Here is an 18,832-nt window from a genome sequence, read left to right as displayed (position 1 = left end):
TGTTTTTCTCCAGTAAATGTTATGATATTACCCTATGTTTCAGGTTCATGAATTTCAAAAGCCAAACTAGACACCCTTGTAATGGAATGCTGCCTCATTAATAAAACAATGCCAAGTAATGTATTGTTTTGTTTCTTTACAAAAGGTGGAAAAGTGCAAGGTAATGGCCTCAAAAAAGAAGCCTCTGTGGCTTGAATTTAAATGTGCTGACAAAACAGCTTTGTCAAATGAAACAATTGGAATAATATTTAAGCATGGGGATGACCTTCGACAGGATATGCTCATTTTACAGGTACAGTGCTCATTTTATAGGTACAGTGTGTGTTAAGTGATTCTTTCCATTTGCACTTTTTCAGCACACAAAAGTGTCAGAGGTTTCTTTTTGGTACTCTTTACCTAGAACGGCGCCCGCGATCAGAATCGCGGGCGTCGGGGGTAAAAAATCGCGGTCATCGCGGGTAAATCGCGGGTACATCAAAATCGGGTACCCGCGATCACCGCGATTTTCCCATAGGGAACAATGTTAAAAAGCCTGATTGACCGCGATTTTGCATTCAATGCCTCAATGCCCGCGATTTTCCCATAGGAATCAATGTTAAATGGGCTACAGAGCCCAAATAGCCCCAATTAACCCTTAAATGTCCCCCCAATTTTTGTACGCCACCCCACGATCCACGCCAACCCGAAGCGTGGCGAGCGCAGCGAGCCCGCGAGGGGCGGCGGTACGCGTCCTCCGACCTTTTCATGCCCTACTATCCACGTCGGCGTGGAGTTGAGAATAGAATAGTGTGGCGAGCGCAGCGAGCCACCGAGCCCGAAGCGTGGCGAGCGCAGCGAGCCCCGCGAGGGGACGCGGATACCTTCACAGGTAAACGCGTCCCTTCGCGGGCTTCACAGGTGTCCGCGTCGCCACGGACACCTGTGAAGTCCGCGAGGGGACGCGTATAACTGTGAAGGTATCCGCGTCCCCTCGCGGGGCTCGCTGCGCTCGCCACGCTTCGGGCTCGGTGGCTCGCTGCGCTCGCCACACTATTCTATTCTCAACTCCACGCCGACGTGGATAGTAGGGCATGAAAAGGTCGGAGGACGCGTACCGCCGCCCCTCGCGGGCTCGCTGCGCTCGCCACGCTTCGGGTTGGCGTGGATCGTGGGGTGGCGTACAAAAATTGGGGGGACATTTAAGGGTTAATTGGGGCTATTTGGGCTCTGTAGCCCATTTAACATTGATTCCTATGGGAAAATCGCGGGCATTGAGGCATTGAATGCAAAATCGCGGTCAATTAGGCTTTTTAACATTGTTCCCTATGGGAAAATCGCGGTGATCGCGGGCATCGCGTCGCGGCCGTTTATGTGCTGCCCGCGATGTCGCGATCACCGCGATGGGCGCCGTTCTAGGTAAAGAGTACCTTCTTTTTATATGTTTCTGTTATAATGTCACAGATGTCAGCATTCCAGTGGGACACGGTGAGAGTGCTTACACCTGCACTATCTGTGTGGCCTCGCTTCTTGGCCTTTCTTAGATTAAATGTAGTATCTATTCTTGTTGGACACAGTTAGGCCCCGCAGAATGAACAGATCTATCTTGATCATCTGACCAAGCCTGGGACATAGGGCCTGATACCGAGTTATGTGCTGTTGAGGGGAACCTTGCAGATTCACAATTAGGGTGAACCTGTGGCTTTGCAAGGGGCATTGCAATGTCACCCAGAGTTCCCCTCTGCCACTGGCTGATTGACAATTAGTGGCATAGAGGGGGGGGGGGGGCAAAAGGAGTTCTGCATTCCCCAAAATGGGGGTGTTTTTCCAAGAGAGAACCAAGAGTGTAAATAAGGCAGAAAGATTGAAGGTAGGTAGGGGCCCTGCATCCTAGCTGAACTCTAAACCTCAGTATATGTAAAAAGTAAAGCTGCCCAGTGGGATACATGCAATCTCGGGCAGAAGTACATTTTGAACCCCTTACATCACACCATAATTGGTACAAATTTGCACCCCTGAGTTGTATTTGTGGAATTACTAAATGACAAATATTTAAGAGGATTTCCAAATTGTTGGTTTTCTCATCCTCTTTACAGATCCTTCGTATTATGGACTCAATTTGGGAAGCTGAATCACTGGACCTTTGCTTGTTGCCCTATGGCTGCATTTCTACTGGAAACAAAATAGGTGAGTGGAAAAATATTTTTCTTTCTCTATCATAGGCCCACCCATTCTAGGCATCTGTAGTAGTGTGTGTGTGTGTGTGTGTGTGTGTGTGTGTGTGTGTGTGTGTGTGTGTGTGTGTGTGTGTGTGTGTGTGTGTGCAAGGTTTACATGATTTATTTGAATTATTTTTATTTTCAAAACACATAACACACAAGTAGAACACAAGGGGAAATTTTCTAAGATCAAATGGCTACGAATGCCCGTATTGTAAAAAATAGAAATATATATAAATATTTAAAATAAAAACAAGGTGTGATCCCCCCCAACCGGCAATAACCATCCCTGGGCTAATTGAGCTGGACCTGTTGCAGAAATACAGGGGGGAAATATGGGGTCCCCTTGTATCTCTATAACCAAAACCAGGCTCATGGCCCAGTCCTGATTCCCAAAATACAGGGGACAAAATGAGTAGGGCTCCCTGTATTTTGGCAACCAGCACCTGGCTCAAACCAGCACCTGGCTCAGCAGTATCATGTCACAGCCGGGGGACACTTATTATATAAGGTCCCGCAGCCATAACATGATCATCAGGCTGGTTGACCAGGACCGGGTCCCTTGGGGAGTGGGGACCCCCCAAATAAAAGTCCGGGACTGCCCCCAGTGCTCCTGAGCGGTGAGCACCGGGCTGATGGCATTAAAGTGTAAAAAAATAATAATAATAAACTGTTGGGTTATGTTATGGAACTACAAGTCCCAGCAAGCCTCCACCGCATGCAGGGACTTGAAGAACCGCAAGTCCCAGCACGTGGACATTAATGAGCCCGCAGGGTCCTGTACTGCTACAACATAACCAATAGCCAAATAAAACACAGAGACAAGTACAACTTTAATACATACTACAAACACCCATACATACTTACCTATAGGGTCCACCATAGGCCTGTCCTCTTCTCCAGTAGAATCCACATGGGTACATGTGAAAGGAAATTATACTCACCAGCTCCTCTGGCGTAGATCACTCTAATTCGTTCCATGTAGCATTCAAGGATGTTATAAAAAAAACTGAGTAGCCTATACCATAGGATCATGAGGAACTGCAAGTGTGTTTACACTTGCAGCTCCTTCCCGAGATTTGCCAGTGATGTCATTCACTGGGTCCTCCCTCAGCTAATCAGGAGCGGTCTCTGGAGGACCTCCGTGGCTGATGTGGCTGTGCGCGGCTCCAATGCCTATGTTAACATTAACATGGGCATCTATGGGTGGTTCCCACCATAGGCGCCCATGTTAAAACTTTACATGGGCATCTATGGTGGGGACCGCCCATAGACGCCCATGTTAATCTTTAACTTAGGTGTCTATGGAGCCATGCACAGCCAATCAGCCATGGAGTTGCTTTGAGAAAGCTGCTAGAGAGGGCCGCAAAACGTGTCAGATGGTGCTACATCTTTTCAAAGAAGGACAGCTGCGTGGACCAGCCTTGGGACACCTACCTTTTTAAGCCCTTAAGGAGGAATTGTACTTTTTATTGAGGTACTGATTCTCTGTTTGGAGGAATGACTTAAAAAGGAACCCAACTGGATGCTGACTATCCAATAGGTCCAAGTATATTCAGATCCCACCGTACAAGTGGTTACCGACCATCAACTTACCTGTGTGGCGACCAGTTCGGTAAATATAAATCTCCAGAGACTACCTTGTACCTCCACTTTATAAACAGTGACATCACATGGCAGTACTACCTGTTGCCAGGCAAAATAGGAACAAGCGGCCAAACATTATTACCCCAGCCTAATTTATTTGTTTCTTTTATATGTATATTTTTATGTGTTTTATACATTATTTTTATTTATAAATATGAATGTAATACGATATCAAAACTGTTAATCATTCATTTGTTCAGCGCTGTTTCTTATGTACATATGTGATTCCACATATTTCACCATTGTAATTTGAGGACTGACTACCCACTATGTCAAGCAGCTGCTTCCTTTTGGAAATACAAATACAAAGATTGGCGCTCAAAAGTAACCCAGGTTACATAACTTTTTGTGTATTGCATGATGATGGCTGGGTTTCTTATTTTTATTAATATACTGTACTTTTATATTAAGCCAAACATTTTTGACTGTTGGTCACTCATTAGGTTGCAGAAAGAAGCTATGGTATCAGTGCACTGTGCAATCATTATAAAAATGTAAAACAAAGTATACTTTGGGTCAAGTCAAAGAAAACTGCCATGACCGGTCTTATTGCTGTTGGCTGCCTCAGCCTTGTTCCTTACAATAAAAAGAAACAATATCTCATCCTGTCACTATTCAGGAATGATTCAAATTGTGAAAGATGCCACGACCATTGCCCAAATACAACAGAGCACCGTTGGCAACACTGGCGCATTTAAAGATGAAGTTTTGAGCCAGTGGTTAAAAGAAAAATGTCCAATTGAAGAAAAGGTAGAATATATTATTACAATAAACGTTTATCAATCTATCTATCTATATATCTATAAGTGTGTGTATATAAGTGTATATATAGTATATGGTTCAAAGGAATGGGTATTAAGAAGGCGCTAGTGAGAGACTGCTAGATAATATACACAGTGGAGTTGAGGGAGGGGAGCGGGTACTTTTTACCCAGGCCCGGGTCTGCTAGAGGGTCCCAGGTCCCGCACCCCTCTCCCTCATTGGGGAGAGAGATGACAGGCTGCCAACACAGCTCAGCCTCTTTCCCCAGCTTAGCACATGCTGCATAGTGCCATGTGCTGGGGAGAGAGACAGCTGCAGTAGCATCCTGTCATCTCTCTCCCTCTCATTTTGTTTTCCATGGGGACATGGCCATGCCCACCTCCCGGCGCCCTGGGTGTACACCTGTTAAACTTCCGGTTTTGCAATAAAACACAATTGATTAAAACAGTATGCAAATATTGTACATAACACAATCCATTAAAATTTCTAGTATTTGAAACACATATCCATGACTTTTTCACATTTACTTGACCCTATCTAATTGCTAACCTTTTGGGTTGTTGAACTGGAATATTCAGTACGAGCTCTGGATCTTATACCAACATGTTTTGTCCTGGGTATATTTGTCTCTTTACCACCCTTGCATTTATCTCTTGTTAAGGCTTAATACATCTGCCCCAGTGTACAATCTGGCTGGTTGGAACACAACTCTTATACACTTATGGGAGCAAATGACAGTTGACCATTCGAAATGCTGAAAAACTGACCAAAACAGTCCTTGAGATATTACCAGATTTTTGTTTCAACTGCCAGCATTGAACTGGCCCCAATTCCCTTGTGTATCTGACTCCATAAACTATGCTGAAGTTGCAGTAATGATATTTTGATCTCCACAGTGCAGATTCAGATTTGGATCTGTGTCTAGCAAGTTGGTGGTATTTGATATGGTATTTTGTGGCTGGTGTGGGACGCAAGATTACAAGCCATACTGTATATGGCAGGGGTGGGGAACCTCAGGCCTGGGGGCCGTATGCGGCCCCCGTAGCCAGTTTGAGTGGCCCGCCCAACAGCAGCTGGCGACTGTCAGTCCTATTCAGTGGCAGTCGCCAGAGCGTGGAACGGCTGCAGCAGGACAATTTGTAAGAGAAATTTTTACATATGGCCCCGAAGGATTTTTTCCCCATACAAACGGCCCTTGGCACAAAAAAGGTTCCCCACCCCTGGTATATGGCATAATGCAGGTTCAGTGATACAGAGCAGCACATATAAGACTGAGTTTAATATTGTTACTGGGGAAAAGAGCAGTGTGACACCCAATGAGGTAAGTATAACAAAAACCTATATGACCAAATTTTAGCAGCACCTCACAACACACTGTAACTTAAGCTAGATTACATATAGACAATCATTTCACAATTTTGTTTCTGGAATTTTTTAACCAGAACACTAATAAATCTGTGAGCTAAAATGCGTGAATGGGTTGCTTAACCTGACCATAATGAGAGCGATATGCACAAAAAAACAGATCAATTGAATATTGCCCTACAATCTCCTCTCATTTTTGATTGGAGATCGGGCACAATATAACAATTGAATACCACCCTTGGAATTTATAGTGCAATTCTTCTTAAAGTTTATCTCCTGAAAAAGTCCTTCAGTCTGAGGTGAACGTAACCATTGGGGGACTAAAGTAATAATGTAGCTGGTCCTGTCTAGGTTTTTTTCACATCCTCTCCTTTCAGTAACTTTACAATGTACCAATCATTCCCTTGGCTGTGTATCATCAATCATTATTCTTGGGATTAATCAGAAAAGGTAAAGTCCAGTGAGGTGTTAAACTACTGTTATATAGTGCTCCACAGGGCTATTTTTCAGCAGGCTCCAGCAGGAACTGAGGCCCTTATTCTAGTTCACTCTTTCTGACAAAATCTTTCTTAGATGGACAAAACCATGTGCACTGCAGGTGAGGCAGGTGTTACTTGTGCAGAGATAATTAGATTTGGGTGGGGTTTTACACCTGCCTCACCTGCAGTGCACATGGTTTTGTCCATCTAAGAAATATTTTGTCAGAAAGAGTAAACTAGAATAAGGGCCTCAGGGGCAGATTTATTAAGCTTGGAGAAGAGATAAACTGGAGATAAAGCGGAGAAAAGGTAAAAGGAGATAAAGTACCAGCCAATCAACTCCCAACTGTCTTTTTCAAACACAGCTGATTGGCTGGTGCTTTATCTCCTTTTACCTTTTCTCCGCTTTATCTCCAGTTTATCTCTTCTCCAAGCTTAATAAATTTGCCCCTCAGTTCCTGGAGCCTGCTGAAAAATAGCCCTGGTGCTCCAGGTATCTACACTGCTTCTGGCTGCAGCATCCAATCTGTCTCTCTCATCTTATGTGCCTGTATTAGCCAACATCTCTGTACCTATTAATTATAGTTCTCACTATCTTCTAATGCTGAGGAGTGAATTATTGCTGGAGCTGTAATGTGTCACTGTGATATAGGGTTGATCTTATTGATTTTCTACAGCCCTCTTTCCTGTACTGCTCAGCCATCCTGGAGAAATGACTGCTCCTGAGGTTACCTCTTTTTTACTATCCCCTGAGGAGGCTGCTGGATCTCTGCTAAATGCAGAAGGGAGAGCTTGCTTCTCTGTAGGCTGCCCACTGCTCGTCCCTGGGGGAGCTGCGTCATCACTCCGTCCCATATCGTCACGTAAGATGGCCGCTTCAACTGCTGCCACACTAGCCAGCATGAGCCAGACCCTCTCTGGAGCATCATGTGACCTCCAACTGCCACACTAGCCAGCATGAGCCAGACCCTCTCTGGAGCCTCATGTACAGTAATCTCCAACCCGCACACTAGCCAGCACAGGCCATATTAGATTCACCCAAGGTAGCGTATTATTATTGTAGCACAGGGTTCTTTGTGGGCACAATGGTATTGTACATAGCTGGGTTATCACAGCAGCAAATAACAACACAGTGGGACAGTTATGATACATGCATCCTCTGGGTAAAGCTAGCCATACATCTGTATTCTTAAAATAACTTTATGGTGGTGATATGGAGTCAAACGCATCTGTGAAAATTTTATGTAAAAAGGATATGAAAAAAGGTATATACTTTTAAATTCATATATTAAAAACAAATACAATAAAGCATGCTCAATAGAACTGGGGTTCCCAAACTTTTTAAATCGCGGCACCCCGAAACACCAGAAATTTTCCCATGGCACCCCTAGGCTAAAGGTTTATCATTAAGAAAGTCACAAACAAATATTATATATAATATATAAGTTACTTAAATTGTGTTTATATCTTATCCTTAGGATCAGTTATGTGGGAATGGACAGGATTCACTACTGTCTGTCCCCAATTTAACTATTATATTAGACATAAATATTTAGAATTAGCCCTGGACCACCAATCCAAGGCACCCCTGCAAGTACCCCAAGGCACACCAGGGAGCCACGGCACACAGTTTGGGAAACACTGCAATAGAAACATATAGCAGAAAAACACCCTCCACTTCGATTATAAATAGATGCTTGATTGCAGAGACTGGCTATAACTCTGCTATCAAGCATCTATTTATAATACAAGTGGAGGGTGTTTTTCTGCTATATGTTTCTATTGAGCATGCTTTATTGTATTTGTTTTTAATATATGAATTTAAAAGTATATACCTTTTTTCATATCCTTTTTACATAAAATTTGCTACATTATTAATGAGTGTTTCCGGTTGTCCTTTTGTTCAGCAAAAGCTCATAGGCTCAGCAGCGCAGGTGTAATCAATTTCCTGTTTTTAACCCTTTAGTGAGATCTAGCACTCTCACTTACACTCTGCAGCAGCTTTCCTTATATACGGTTTCATATTATATTATATAAAAAAAATTTTTTGGTTAAGCCTTTTTGCTTTTCTGAAACAGCGCCAGGATCTGTGGACTTGAGAGGCCCTTCTTGGGTCCTCTTACGCTCACAGAAAAACCCCCAGCATCTGTGAAAATGAACAAATCTCCCAATTTTATCCTGACTGCACAAGTCTGAACCAGAAAACATGGTGTGCTCTTGCCCCACATATTGTGCCCGAAGTTGCAAGTAGGTGCGTGTGGGTCGTATCGTGTTCAAGCAGAGACTAACAAGAATCCTTAATGGCCGCCTGACCCTGAACGATCTCTTGTCCTAGCATGGGGCTGGAGCACTTTGAGAAGCATGGATTTGTGACACACTTAGGAAGATTGTCACATTAGAGTATGGCTGTTTGTAAAATGCAGCCTGCAGGGAAAGTGTGCAAAACATTACTACCTTATATACATACAGTAACAATGATAAGTACAGGAGATTGTGGCAAGTCAAAGAACTTTTCCTCTGCTGTCAGTGTCATACATTTATTGTTCTCCCCTTCCCGATAGCTAAATGCCGCTGTGGAGAGATTTGTTTATTCCTGCGCTGGATACTGTGTTGCAACTTATGTGCTTGGAATTGGGGACCGACATAATGACAATATAATGGTAACTGAAACAGGTAACTCACAGGCTTACTCATACAACATTATTTTTATTGTTTATGTTCAGATGTTCCCAGTTTTTTCATGTGTTTTCTGTACAGGTCGACATTAAAAACAAAAAGAACACTGACAAACAGCATAAAGGCCCTTATTCTGGTTGGTGCGGTCGAGCCGCATATGCGGCTCCGACCGCACCAGACGAATCCCCGCCTACAAGACGGATCGGCACGGCCGTCCGTACACGGACGGCTGCCGATCCGCATGAAAATGGTGGAGGCGTACGCCTCCACCATGGTGGGAGCTGCCCCCTGCATTCGATGGTCGTCGACCATCGAAGGCAGGTCCGCACGCCGCGGCAGCTCCCGCAAGCTGAGACCACACGGACAATCGTCCGTGTGGTAGCTTGTATGGGGGCTGAAAGCTGACATCCGGCGACGTCAGCTTTCCGCCCCCATGAGTTGCGTCATGGCCTCATTACCATGCGTACGCCCCGCGTTTGCATGGGAACGCCCATGAAACGCGGGGCGTATACATAGGGAAATGAGGGCATGAAGCCCCTCACGCCCCTATACGCCCCCTTTGCGGCGTACTAACGTTATGTGCGGCGAATTCGCCTGCACATGCGCAGATTGACCTCTGCGCATGTGCAGACGGAAAACATCGGCGGTACGGCCGCACGCGGGCCGTACCGCACGAACCAGAATAAGGGCCAAAGCCTGATTCAGAGCTAGGAGCAAATCAAAAAGGAAGCAAAGAACAATTTGATAGTGGAACAAACTATGTTGGGATGAAAGAAATGCATGTTGGGAAAATGCTGGCTAATTCTGCATGTAACGAGCAACTACTGGGATAATTTGTTACTGAAATGCAGGACCTTATTCTGGTCCACACGCAGTGCTGTGAAATTTGCAGCGTTGCTTGGGAACTAAATGCCGCCAGCGACCATAGAAAGGTGTGGGAGTTTCCCTGCAGCCTGCAAATGGATGTTTATGTAAAACATCCATTCGCAGGCCGTGCGAACGTGCACAGCGTGGGAATGGGGGGCGGTCGGCCTGCCATTCACAGGGCGGGTTCTGGTGTGAATTTGCAAGGGTGTGAATTTCCATCCAAGCGAGTCAACCAAAATAACCCCCTAAATCTCTCTGCAAAATACAAATCTACCCCACCTGCAGTGCAGCACATTGATGTTTTTTATTTGCTCCTATCTCTTAACCCCTTCCTGACAGAGCCAGTTTTTGCGTTCCTGACAGAGCCATTTTTTTCAAATCTGACATGTTTCACTTAAGTGGGGATAACTTTTTTTTGCTTTTACTTATCCCAGTGATTTTGAGATTGTTTTCTCGTGACACATTGTACTTCAAGTTAGTGGTAAATTTGGGTCGATACAGTCTGTGTTTTTTTGTGAAAAATACCAAAATGTCGTGAAAAAATGGAAAATTTTGCAATTTGCAAAATGTCACATTTTCTGCTTGTGAGACAAATAAACATACCACTCAAAATAGTTAATAACTAACAAAGACCATATGTCTACTTTATGTTGCAATCATTATTTCAACCTCCTTTTCATTTTTTTGGACACTAGGAGGCTTCAAATATGAATAGCAAATTCTCAAATTTTCAAGAAAATTTCAAACTCTGATTTTTTTAGGGACCAGGTCAGTTATGATGTGACTTTGAGTGACTTGTATGTGAGACACCCCCATAAATGATGCCATTTCAAAAACTACACCCCTCACAGTATTCAAAACAGCATTTTGGAAGTTTGTTAACCCTTTAGGTGTTTCACAGGAATTAAAAGAAAGTGTAGGTGAAATTTCAAAATTTCATTTTTTTTGCAGATTTGCAATTTTAATACATTTTTCTAAGGAACACAGTAGATTTTACTAGAGAAATGTGACTAAAAATTGATTCCCCCAATTCTTTGGTTTTCATAAATATCCTATATGTGGCCCTAGTGTGCACGGTGACCAAACCACAGGCTTCATAATAGAAGGAGCACCTACTTGATTTTGGAGCCTCCTTTTTATGAGATTATTTTTTAGGCACAATGTAGGTTTCTAGGCACCATAAGATGCTAAAAGTTAGGTACCCCCCCACAAGTGACCCCATTTTGCAAACTACACCCTTCAGGGAATTCATCTAGGGGTATAGTGTACATTTCAAACCCCCAGGGGTTTCACCAATTGTGGTACAACTGGGCAGTGAAAATGAAAAAAATTAATTTTTCATTTTCACAGCTCAGTTGTATCAAAATTGGTGAAACCCCGGGGGGTTTGAAATGTACACTATACCCCTTGATGAATTCCCTGAAGGGTGTAGTTTGCAAAATGGGGTCACTTGTGGGGGGGTTCCACTGTATGGGTGTTTCGGGGGTCATTCAACCAGAATCTGTGCTGCAAAATCCAAAAATCACTCCTTCCCTTCTGAGTCCTGCCATGCACCCAACTGGTATTTTTTGGTCACACATGAGGCATTGCCGTACTCGGGAGAAATTGGGGCACAGATTTTGGGGTGCTTTGTCTCCTTCATTCCTTGTGAAAATGAAAAATTTTGAGCCAGATCTGCATTTTTGTGTAAAAAAATGTAATTTTTTACAGAAAAATGCAGTTCTGGCTCAAAATTTTTTATTTTCACAAGGAATGAAGGACACAAAGCACCCCAAAATCTGTGCCCCAATTTCTCCTGAGTACGGCAATGCCTCACGTGTGACCAAAAAATACCAGTTGGGTGCATGGCAGGACTCAGAAGGGAAGGAGTGATTTTTGGTGGTGGAATGAATGGTGGGTGCTATGTCGCATTAGCAAGACCCCCGAAGCACCAATACAGTGGAACCCCCCCACAAGTGACCCCATTTTAGTCACCAGCTTTGGGAGGGGGGCTGGCGCTGCGGCTGGCGGGGGGGTGGGAGGGGTGCTGGCGCTGCGGCAGCCGGGTGGGTGGGAGGGAGGGGGGCTGCCGGGTGGGAGGGGGGGGGGGCTGGCGATCGGTGGTAATCGGTGCGGTATATACACACACACACACACACACACACATATATATATGTGTGTATATATATATATACATATATATACACACACATATATATATATATATATATATATGTGTGTATATATATATATATATATATATATATATAAAAATATATTTTTCAGTGCATATATTTAATTTTTTTTTAATTTTTTACTTTTTCTGCAGCTTGATGCTGCTGCTGCTGCTGCGGGGGGGAGGGGGGAGGAGGGCAGCGCTGCGTGCGCTCCAGACGCTCCGGGGGAGCCGGGGGAGCTGCTGCTGCTGCCGGGTGAGTGCCCGGCGGTTTCGACGGGGGGCTGCACATCGGTGGTGATCGGTGCTGTACTTGACAGCACCGATCACCACCGATCCCTGTGTTACCGAGCGGCTTAGCCGCCGGTAACACAGGAAACGCTGTGAATGGCTGTTCAGATTTGAACAGCCAATCACAGCGATCGCCGACCGGGGGGGGCACCCCTGCCCCCCCTGGGCGGCGAGGGGGGATGTCTGCTGTCAGGGACAGCAGACATCACCTAACTGTCACTGCGTCTCTAGACGCAGTGACAGTTAGAAGTCATGACGTACATGTACGTCAAATGTCGGGAAGTCCTTCCCGACCATGACGTACATGTACGTCAAATGTCGGGAAGGGGTTAATCACGCCCATCGAAAATGAAATTTGGTTTGTATCCTCTCACATATACTGAACGTGCCTTATTTTTGTCTTCCAACACAGAATTGCTTTAATTATTTAATGTCTACTAAAATATTTAAGAACTCATAATGGCTCATTCACATGGGAAATGAAAATGGATTAGATTTAAGACTAGAATGTTCTTAGCTTTCCCCTATACATTACTGCGTTGAACTTACTGTACATGGGTACTATTACCTTATCTCCCTCTTCTGGGGGTATTTTTATTGAATGCTGTTGGGTAACAATATAATGCACATTTCTAAACGATATTTAGATTCGTTTCAAGGAATGAGATTATTTAAAGGAGACTAGGGGCTTGAACGGGTACCCTTATGTGCATTAGGACGTACAGTACATCCCTTTTATCCCAGCATAATGACTTATCTTTTTGGAACCTTGAATGTGCCAGAGATTGGCTCAATTTTTAATCAGATGCTTTTTGCATTTTTAGTTTGGAAAGCCTTAAGTGCCCTCCTGGGGAAACATTGGCAGGTATTCAATGCTGTGGGCGAGCGGCGACAGCAAGCAGGACTTCCTGCTCGCTGTCACCACTCACCCTGTCAGTATTCAACGCACCCCCCCCTCATACGCCAATTCCCCCTCACTTTTTCACTTGTTAATTTTTTGAACGAGGGGGAATTGGCATATGCGGCTCCAGAAGCAGCGTGACTCGTGGCTAAATACAGCGAGTTTTCTGCATTAGCCGCAGGTCTCGCTGTTTTGAGGAATTCTCGCCGTCCTGTGACGGCGAGGATTTCCCCAGAATCTTGAATAGAGCGAGCGGCCGGCGTGGGGGTTAAACAGCGAGGGTCGCTGGTTTTCTGCAATCCTCGCTGTTTAACCCCCTCGCCGGCCGCATTGAATACGTGCCATTGTGGCACACAAGTGTAATATTCACCAAATACAGTTCCCATGTACTCTCACTCCTGACTAATGGAATCTGTCATTTCTCTAAAGTTAAAGGGGTGTACACACATTGCGATTCCTTTTCTATTCAATCCTGATTTGATCGGGATCGAATAGCACAGTGCAGTGTACAGTACAAATTTGATTTTGACTAAATAGTACAGATCTGTACTATATAGTCGTGCCTGCACATTCTTTTTTTCTGTTCAATTTTGTTGCTGTGGGGCCACGCATTGGGATCGAATTGAAATGCTTATATAAGCAAAATTGAATAGAAAAATATAATTTTTTTTTAAATAAAATGGATGGTACTAATAGGGTGTGGATCATAGGGGCTACATTAATTAGGTAAAATGTATCTAGGTCAACCCCAAATGGTCAACATGCACGAGTTTGAAATGGGGATATATATACCCGGTGGATGTTACAGTCACTTGCAGCCATCTTGCAAGTAATTTATTTTGTTTAAATTAAAAAAAACAATCCCTTATATAGTAGAAATAACTCTTGCACGTGTTTACATATGCTCATAAAAGCAGAAAGCTGTACTTTGAAGGAAGAAAATATTAATCGGTCCCAGCAGAGTTTGCAAACAGCCAGTTATAAGTGGTTAGCTGTTACCAGGCATGCACTTATTGTAATCCATTATTTGCACCTGCCCATGATAACCTGGAAATAGTGGGTGCCAGATGGCCTCCCGACAGTTGGGATTCCAATGGTTAGTAGACCAACGTCTGAATCATGACTGTCTTGGACCTCCCTTGTGGGGGTCCAAGACCCCCATAGAGGGAGAATACACCCTGTGGTGATCGCAGTAAGCCAATGAGCCCACAGCATGGTGAACACAGTGAGCCCACAAGGGGCTCGTCCTCCTGTCGGAGTCCCAGCAGTCAGAATTCCAATGTCCGTCTAATGACCATTGGAATACCTCCTGACGGCAGCTCATACCGCACTCAAAATAATAGGTATTTCCCAGGTGTGTTTGCATCTTTTGCCCTGTATGCATCTGTTAGCAATTGCGCAAACATGCCCATGCTATTCTTGTCCTTCATTAGTATGCCCACCTTTACACTTATGCGGAGAGTGTCAGAATTGCACCATAGTACTCACTCTGCATTAGCCCATAATTTAGCTTCCGAATCCAGACACAATAGTCATCTAGGAAATGCATGAAGGAGAACAAGAAAGAAAGAAAAACTTTAGTGGTAGTAAATTATAAAAGGTAGTACTTGGTTTGAAGTTGCTTTCAGATTTGCCCTGGACATCCTGAACACCACTCTGATAGTTTATTCCATGCTGTAGGTTTCAAAATGCAGCTAATGCTTGTTGATGACAAATGCAGGCTGAGTGCTGTTTCCCAGTTCACATTTCAGAATCAGCACCAGGGTGAGGGAGGAAGCAGCCAATGTTTTGCCTAGGGGCAACATGACTCTTAAATCCGCCACTGGATAAATCTACCTTTTAGTCTCTTAATGATTAGTAAAAAGTCATGTGTTGTATATCTAAATATTCAAATTAGTGACAGATCAGTGTTAAATTTACTGGGTTCTGGAAATCTATCAAACCCAAAGTTTGATCTGTGATATGTGTGATCATGTATTTAATCATCCTCATTTCTTTATGTCAGGCAATTTATTTCACATTGATTTCGGACACATTCTTGGAAATTACAAAAGTTTCCTGGGCATTAACAAGGAAAGGGTACCATTTGTTCTAACTCCAGACTTCCTGCATGTGATGGGAACCTCGGGAAAGAAAACAAGCGAATACTTTCTTAAATTTCAGGTACCGGGCACATTTTATGAGAGATATTTTAACTTAATGGGCTAAATATAATGTATGACTCTAATTGCATGAATGAAAAATGTATATTTTGTTTACTTCTTTTGCACTTTTTATTTTTCTCAACCCTCTGAGTGCCAATATCTCTGTGAGAGATGCGCAAAATATCCGCTAAAAATGCCAGCATCGCTCACATTTGTTATATAAATTAAAATAAAAAGATTATATTTTCTATATAAGGTAAACATTACAGGTCAGTATGAATAGAAATATTTGCTTGGGATTCAAAGATTCATTTTTTATTATCAAAATTCATGTTTCCATTGCGTTGTTATTTATTTTACAGATTGTACAGATATTTATGTTATGCTGTCATTGGCCTAAGCTTTTTTGGCCAATTTGTAGACTTAAGCCGCCCACTGCGATGCTCTTTGTTCTTTTTGTACTAGATTGCATCGCATCTAGTACAAAAAACACGCAATGTGCTGCAGCAACGTGCTTTTTGTACTATATGCGATGTAATCTAGTACAAAAATAATGGGCTGCACATACTTTATTTGCTGTGTGATGTGATGTGCGTGAGAGCCCGCATCACACCCGTAAATCACAGCATGTATGGGCACCTTAAGATTCTATTTAGCTGTTTTGAAACCTACCCAACACAATGAGATATGATCTGTAGATATAATAATACAATTGTATATATTTTAAATAGTCACTGTAAATAACATGTTAAATGTCAGATCACTATCTAAAATAGAGCACTATTTGTGCACTTAATGCAAATGTGCCATAAATATTGAAATCATAGAGGTTAAAAAAACAAAACAAAACATGTATCTGATAAAGGGTCTGATTCAGATTTGCACCAAAGTCGGTTGCAGATGCGGTCGCATTTCCTGCTTGGAAAATAAATGCATATCTTCGCAGGTATTCAAAGTTGGTTACAGCTAAGGCTGCACCACCATTATACATCAGAACTATTAACAAGAGATCCTTCTGAAATTGGTCATATTTTTAAGGTAGCCCTTAGTTATGCCGCATTTATGCCTACATGCGGACTACGTGTTCTCAGAACACTTATCGTGCATGCAAACATCCATCTGCCACCTAATAATACCCACACATGAAGATATGCCATCCGGGATGCAGTCAAAATCCCGACGGTCAAAATACCGACAGCAATTGACAGAAAGTCAAAATCCCGACATGGTCAAAATCCCGACATTTAAAATCCCGACATGGTCAAAATACCGACAAGGTCAAAATACCGACATTTAAAATCCCGACAAGTTCAAAATACCGACACATAGAATGTAGACAGTTGAAAAAGTCAACATGACTTTCGGGCGACAGGTCGCGAGGTCGACATGGGTTTTTCACTGTTTCTTGACCCGACATGTGCCGACAGGCGGTATTTCATGCCCTACCATCCACTAGGGCGTGGTGGGAGAATAAAATAGTGTGCCGAGCGTAGCGAGGCACCGTGCCCGAAGCATTGCGAGCGCAGCGAGCTATGCGAGGGGCTGCGGTTGACTTCCAACTGTGTCCATGTCGACTGTGTCGACATTCAGGTAAAAAAACTGTGAAAAGCCCATATCGACCTCGCGAGCTGTCGCCCGAAAGTCATGTTGACTTTTTCACCTGTCTACATTCTATGTGTCGGTATTTTGAACTTGTCGGGATTTTAAATGTCGGTATTTTGACCTTGTCGGTATTTTGACCATGTCGGGATTTTAAATGTCGGGATTTTGACCATGTCGGGATTTTGACTTTCTGTCAATTGCTGTCGGTATTTTGACCGTCGGGATTTTGACCGTCGGGATTTCATACCGAATCCATGCCATCCAATTACACCCACTCAGCCACACGTGAATAAGTTATATAGGAGAAATGTCAATGCTTGATTTGTTATGCCAACTAAACCTAAAACATTCTCTTTAGGATGTGTGTGTTAAGGCGTATTTGGCTCTGCGACATCATACAAACCTTATGATCATTTTGTTCTCAATGATGCTGATGACCGGCATGCCCCAGCTTACCAGTAAAGAGGACATTGAATATATTCGGGATTCGCTGACTGTTGGGAAAAATGAAGACAGTGCTAAAAAGCATTTCTTAGACCAAATTGAGGTCTGCAGAGATAAAGGCTGGACTGTGCAGTTCAACTGGTTCCTTCACCTTGTACTAGGCATTAAACAAGGGGTTGAGAAGCATTCTGCCTAAACCAGATATGGATATCCATAATCAATTGAGAGCACACAAAAGGAAGGAAGATGTGAAGAATTGGGAATATTATATAATGCTCAGGACTTAATTGCACTAATTATTCTTTGTTGGATTAATCTTTGCATTGATTTGTAAAATATGTAAGAATCTGAAGAAGTTATAGCACATAAAAACCTTTCTTTAGCTTTTCAAAGCACTTTCCATTGCTATTCTCTTTAATTCTGATATTGTAGTAGAAACTTGTTGGAAAAAATCCATCCTGCAGATAGCAGATTCCTAATGCAGATCTGATGGGCACAGTGTACGTTGGATTATGCCCTTATTTCATTTCCAGAAGATTCCACATCAGAGGGAATGCTACCTCCCACCAGTAGTGATAAGCACAAAATAATCTGTGGTTTAAGAAACTCTGGGGCAGATGTATTAAGCCTGGAGAAGAGATAAACTGGAGATAAAGTGGAGATAAAGTGGAAGCAGATATCGCACCAGCCAATCAACTCCCAACTGTCATATTTCAAACACAGCTGATTGGTTGGTGCGTTATCTCCTTCCACTTTATCTCAACTTTATCTCTAGTTTATCTCTTCCTCAGGCTTAATACATCTGCCCCAATGTTGGTAAAACTATGGTGTTGAATTTAGTTGACTCGATAAACTGCCAAACTCACAGCTTACTGAGTCCTTGTGACACTGTCCCGGCAAATGCACTGCCCCCCCCCCCCCCACCTTGCCGCCGTTTCCCCTCGCAACCATGCAAGGGGATGTGTCACGAAGACACATCCCCTCGCATGTGCCCGCAGCAGGAGAGATCATTCGATGGTTGCCGACCATCAAATGATTTCACCTGCCTTCGCAAATGTGTCAGTGGAGACAGACAGCGGGACAAAGACAGGGCGTGCGCCTGGCACATCTCCTCCCGCAATCTCATGAGAATGCTCAGCATTTTTATGGGGGCACCCATGAACGTTCCCATGGGCTGCACCCCTCCATGCGAACGGCCCGGCGACATTGTAAATCACCACAACCGTTCGCAGTCAGGGTTTGCCCCCCCACCATCAGAGCAGGAGTCAAATTCAGAAAAAAACAGAATCGGGGCCCTATATTCT

At 43.6% G+C, this 18,832-nt stretch overlaps 1 protein-coding gene across 7 annotated transcripts in view; it reads left to right on the top strand.

Annotated features, from left to right (window-relative positions):
* Positions 1 to 18,179, top strand: part of PIK3CG (phosphatidylinositol-4,5-bisphosphate 3-kinase catalytic subunit gamma) — a 99,721-nt gene extending 81,542 nt beyond the window's left edge. For all 7 annotated transcript variants that reach the window (XM_083182977.1, XM_083182978.1, XM_083182982.1 and 4 more), the window contains 6 exons: positions 146 to 292; positions 2,073 to 2,163; positions 4,462 to 4,592; positions 9,010 to 9,121; positions 15,344 to 15,501; positions 17,443 to 18,179. In XM_083182977.1, coding sequence (XP_083039103.1) covers positions 146 to 292; positions 2,073 to 2,163; positions 4,462 to 4,592; positions 9,010 to 9,121; positions 15,344 to 15,501; positions 17,443 to 17,724 — 921 coding nt within the window. In that variant the 3' untranslated portion in view covers positions 17,725 to 18,179. The remainder of the gene's footprint in view (positions 1 to 145; positions 293 to 2,072; positions 2,164 to 4,461; positions 4,593 to 9,009; positions 9,122 to 15,343; positions 15,502 to 17,442) is intronic.
* Positions 18,180 to 18,832: the final 653 nt, after the last annotated feature.

The sequence above is a fragment of the Crinia signifera genome, chromosome 4, assembly GCF_055691185.1.
Source record: "Crinia signifera chromosome 4, ASM5569118v1, whole genome shotgun sequence".
NCBI lineage: Eukaryota > Metazoa > Chordata > Amphibia > Anura > Myobatrachidae > Crinia > Crinia signifera.
The sequence above is the reverse complement of the archived record's forward strand: the minus strand, read 5'-3'. Positions and strand labels throughout refer to the sequence as shown.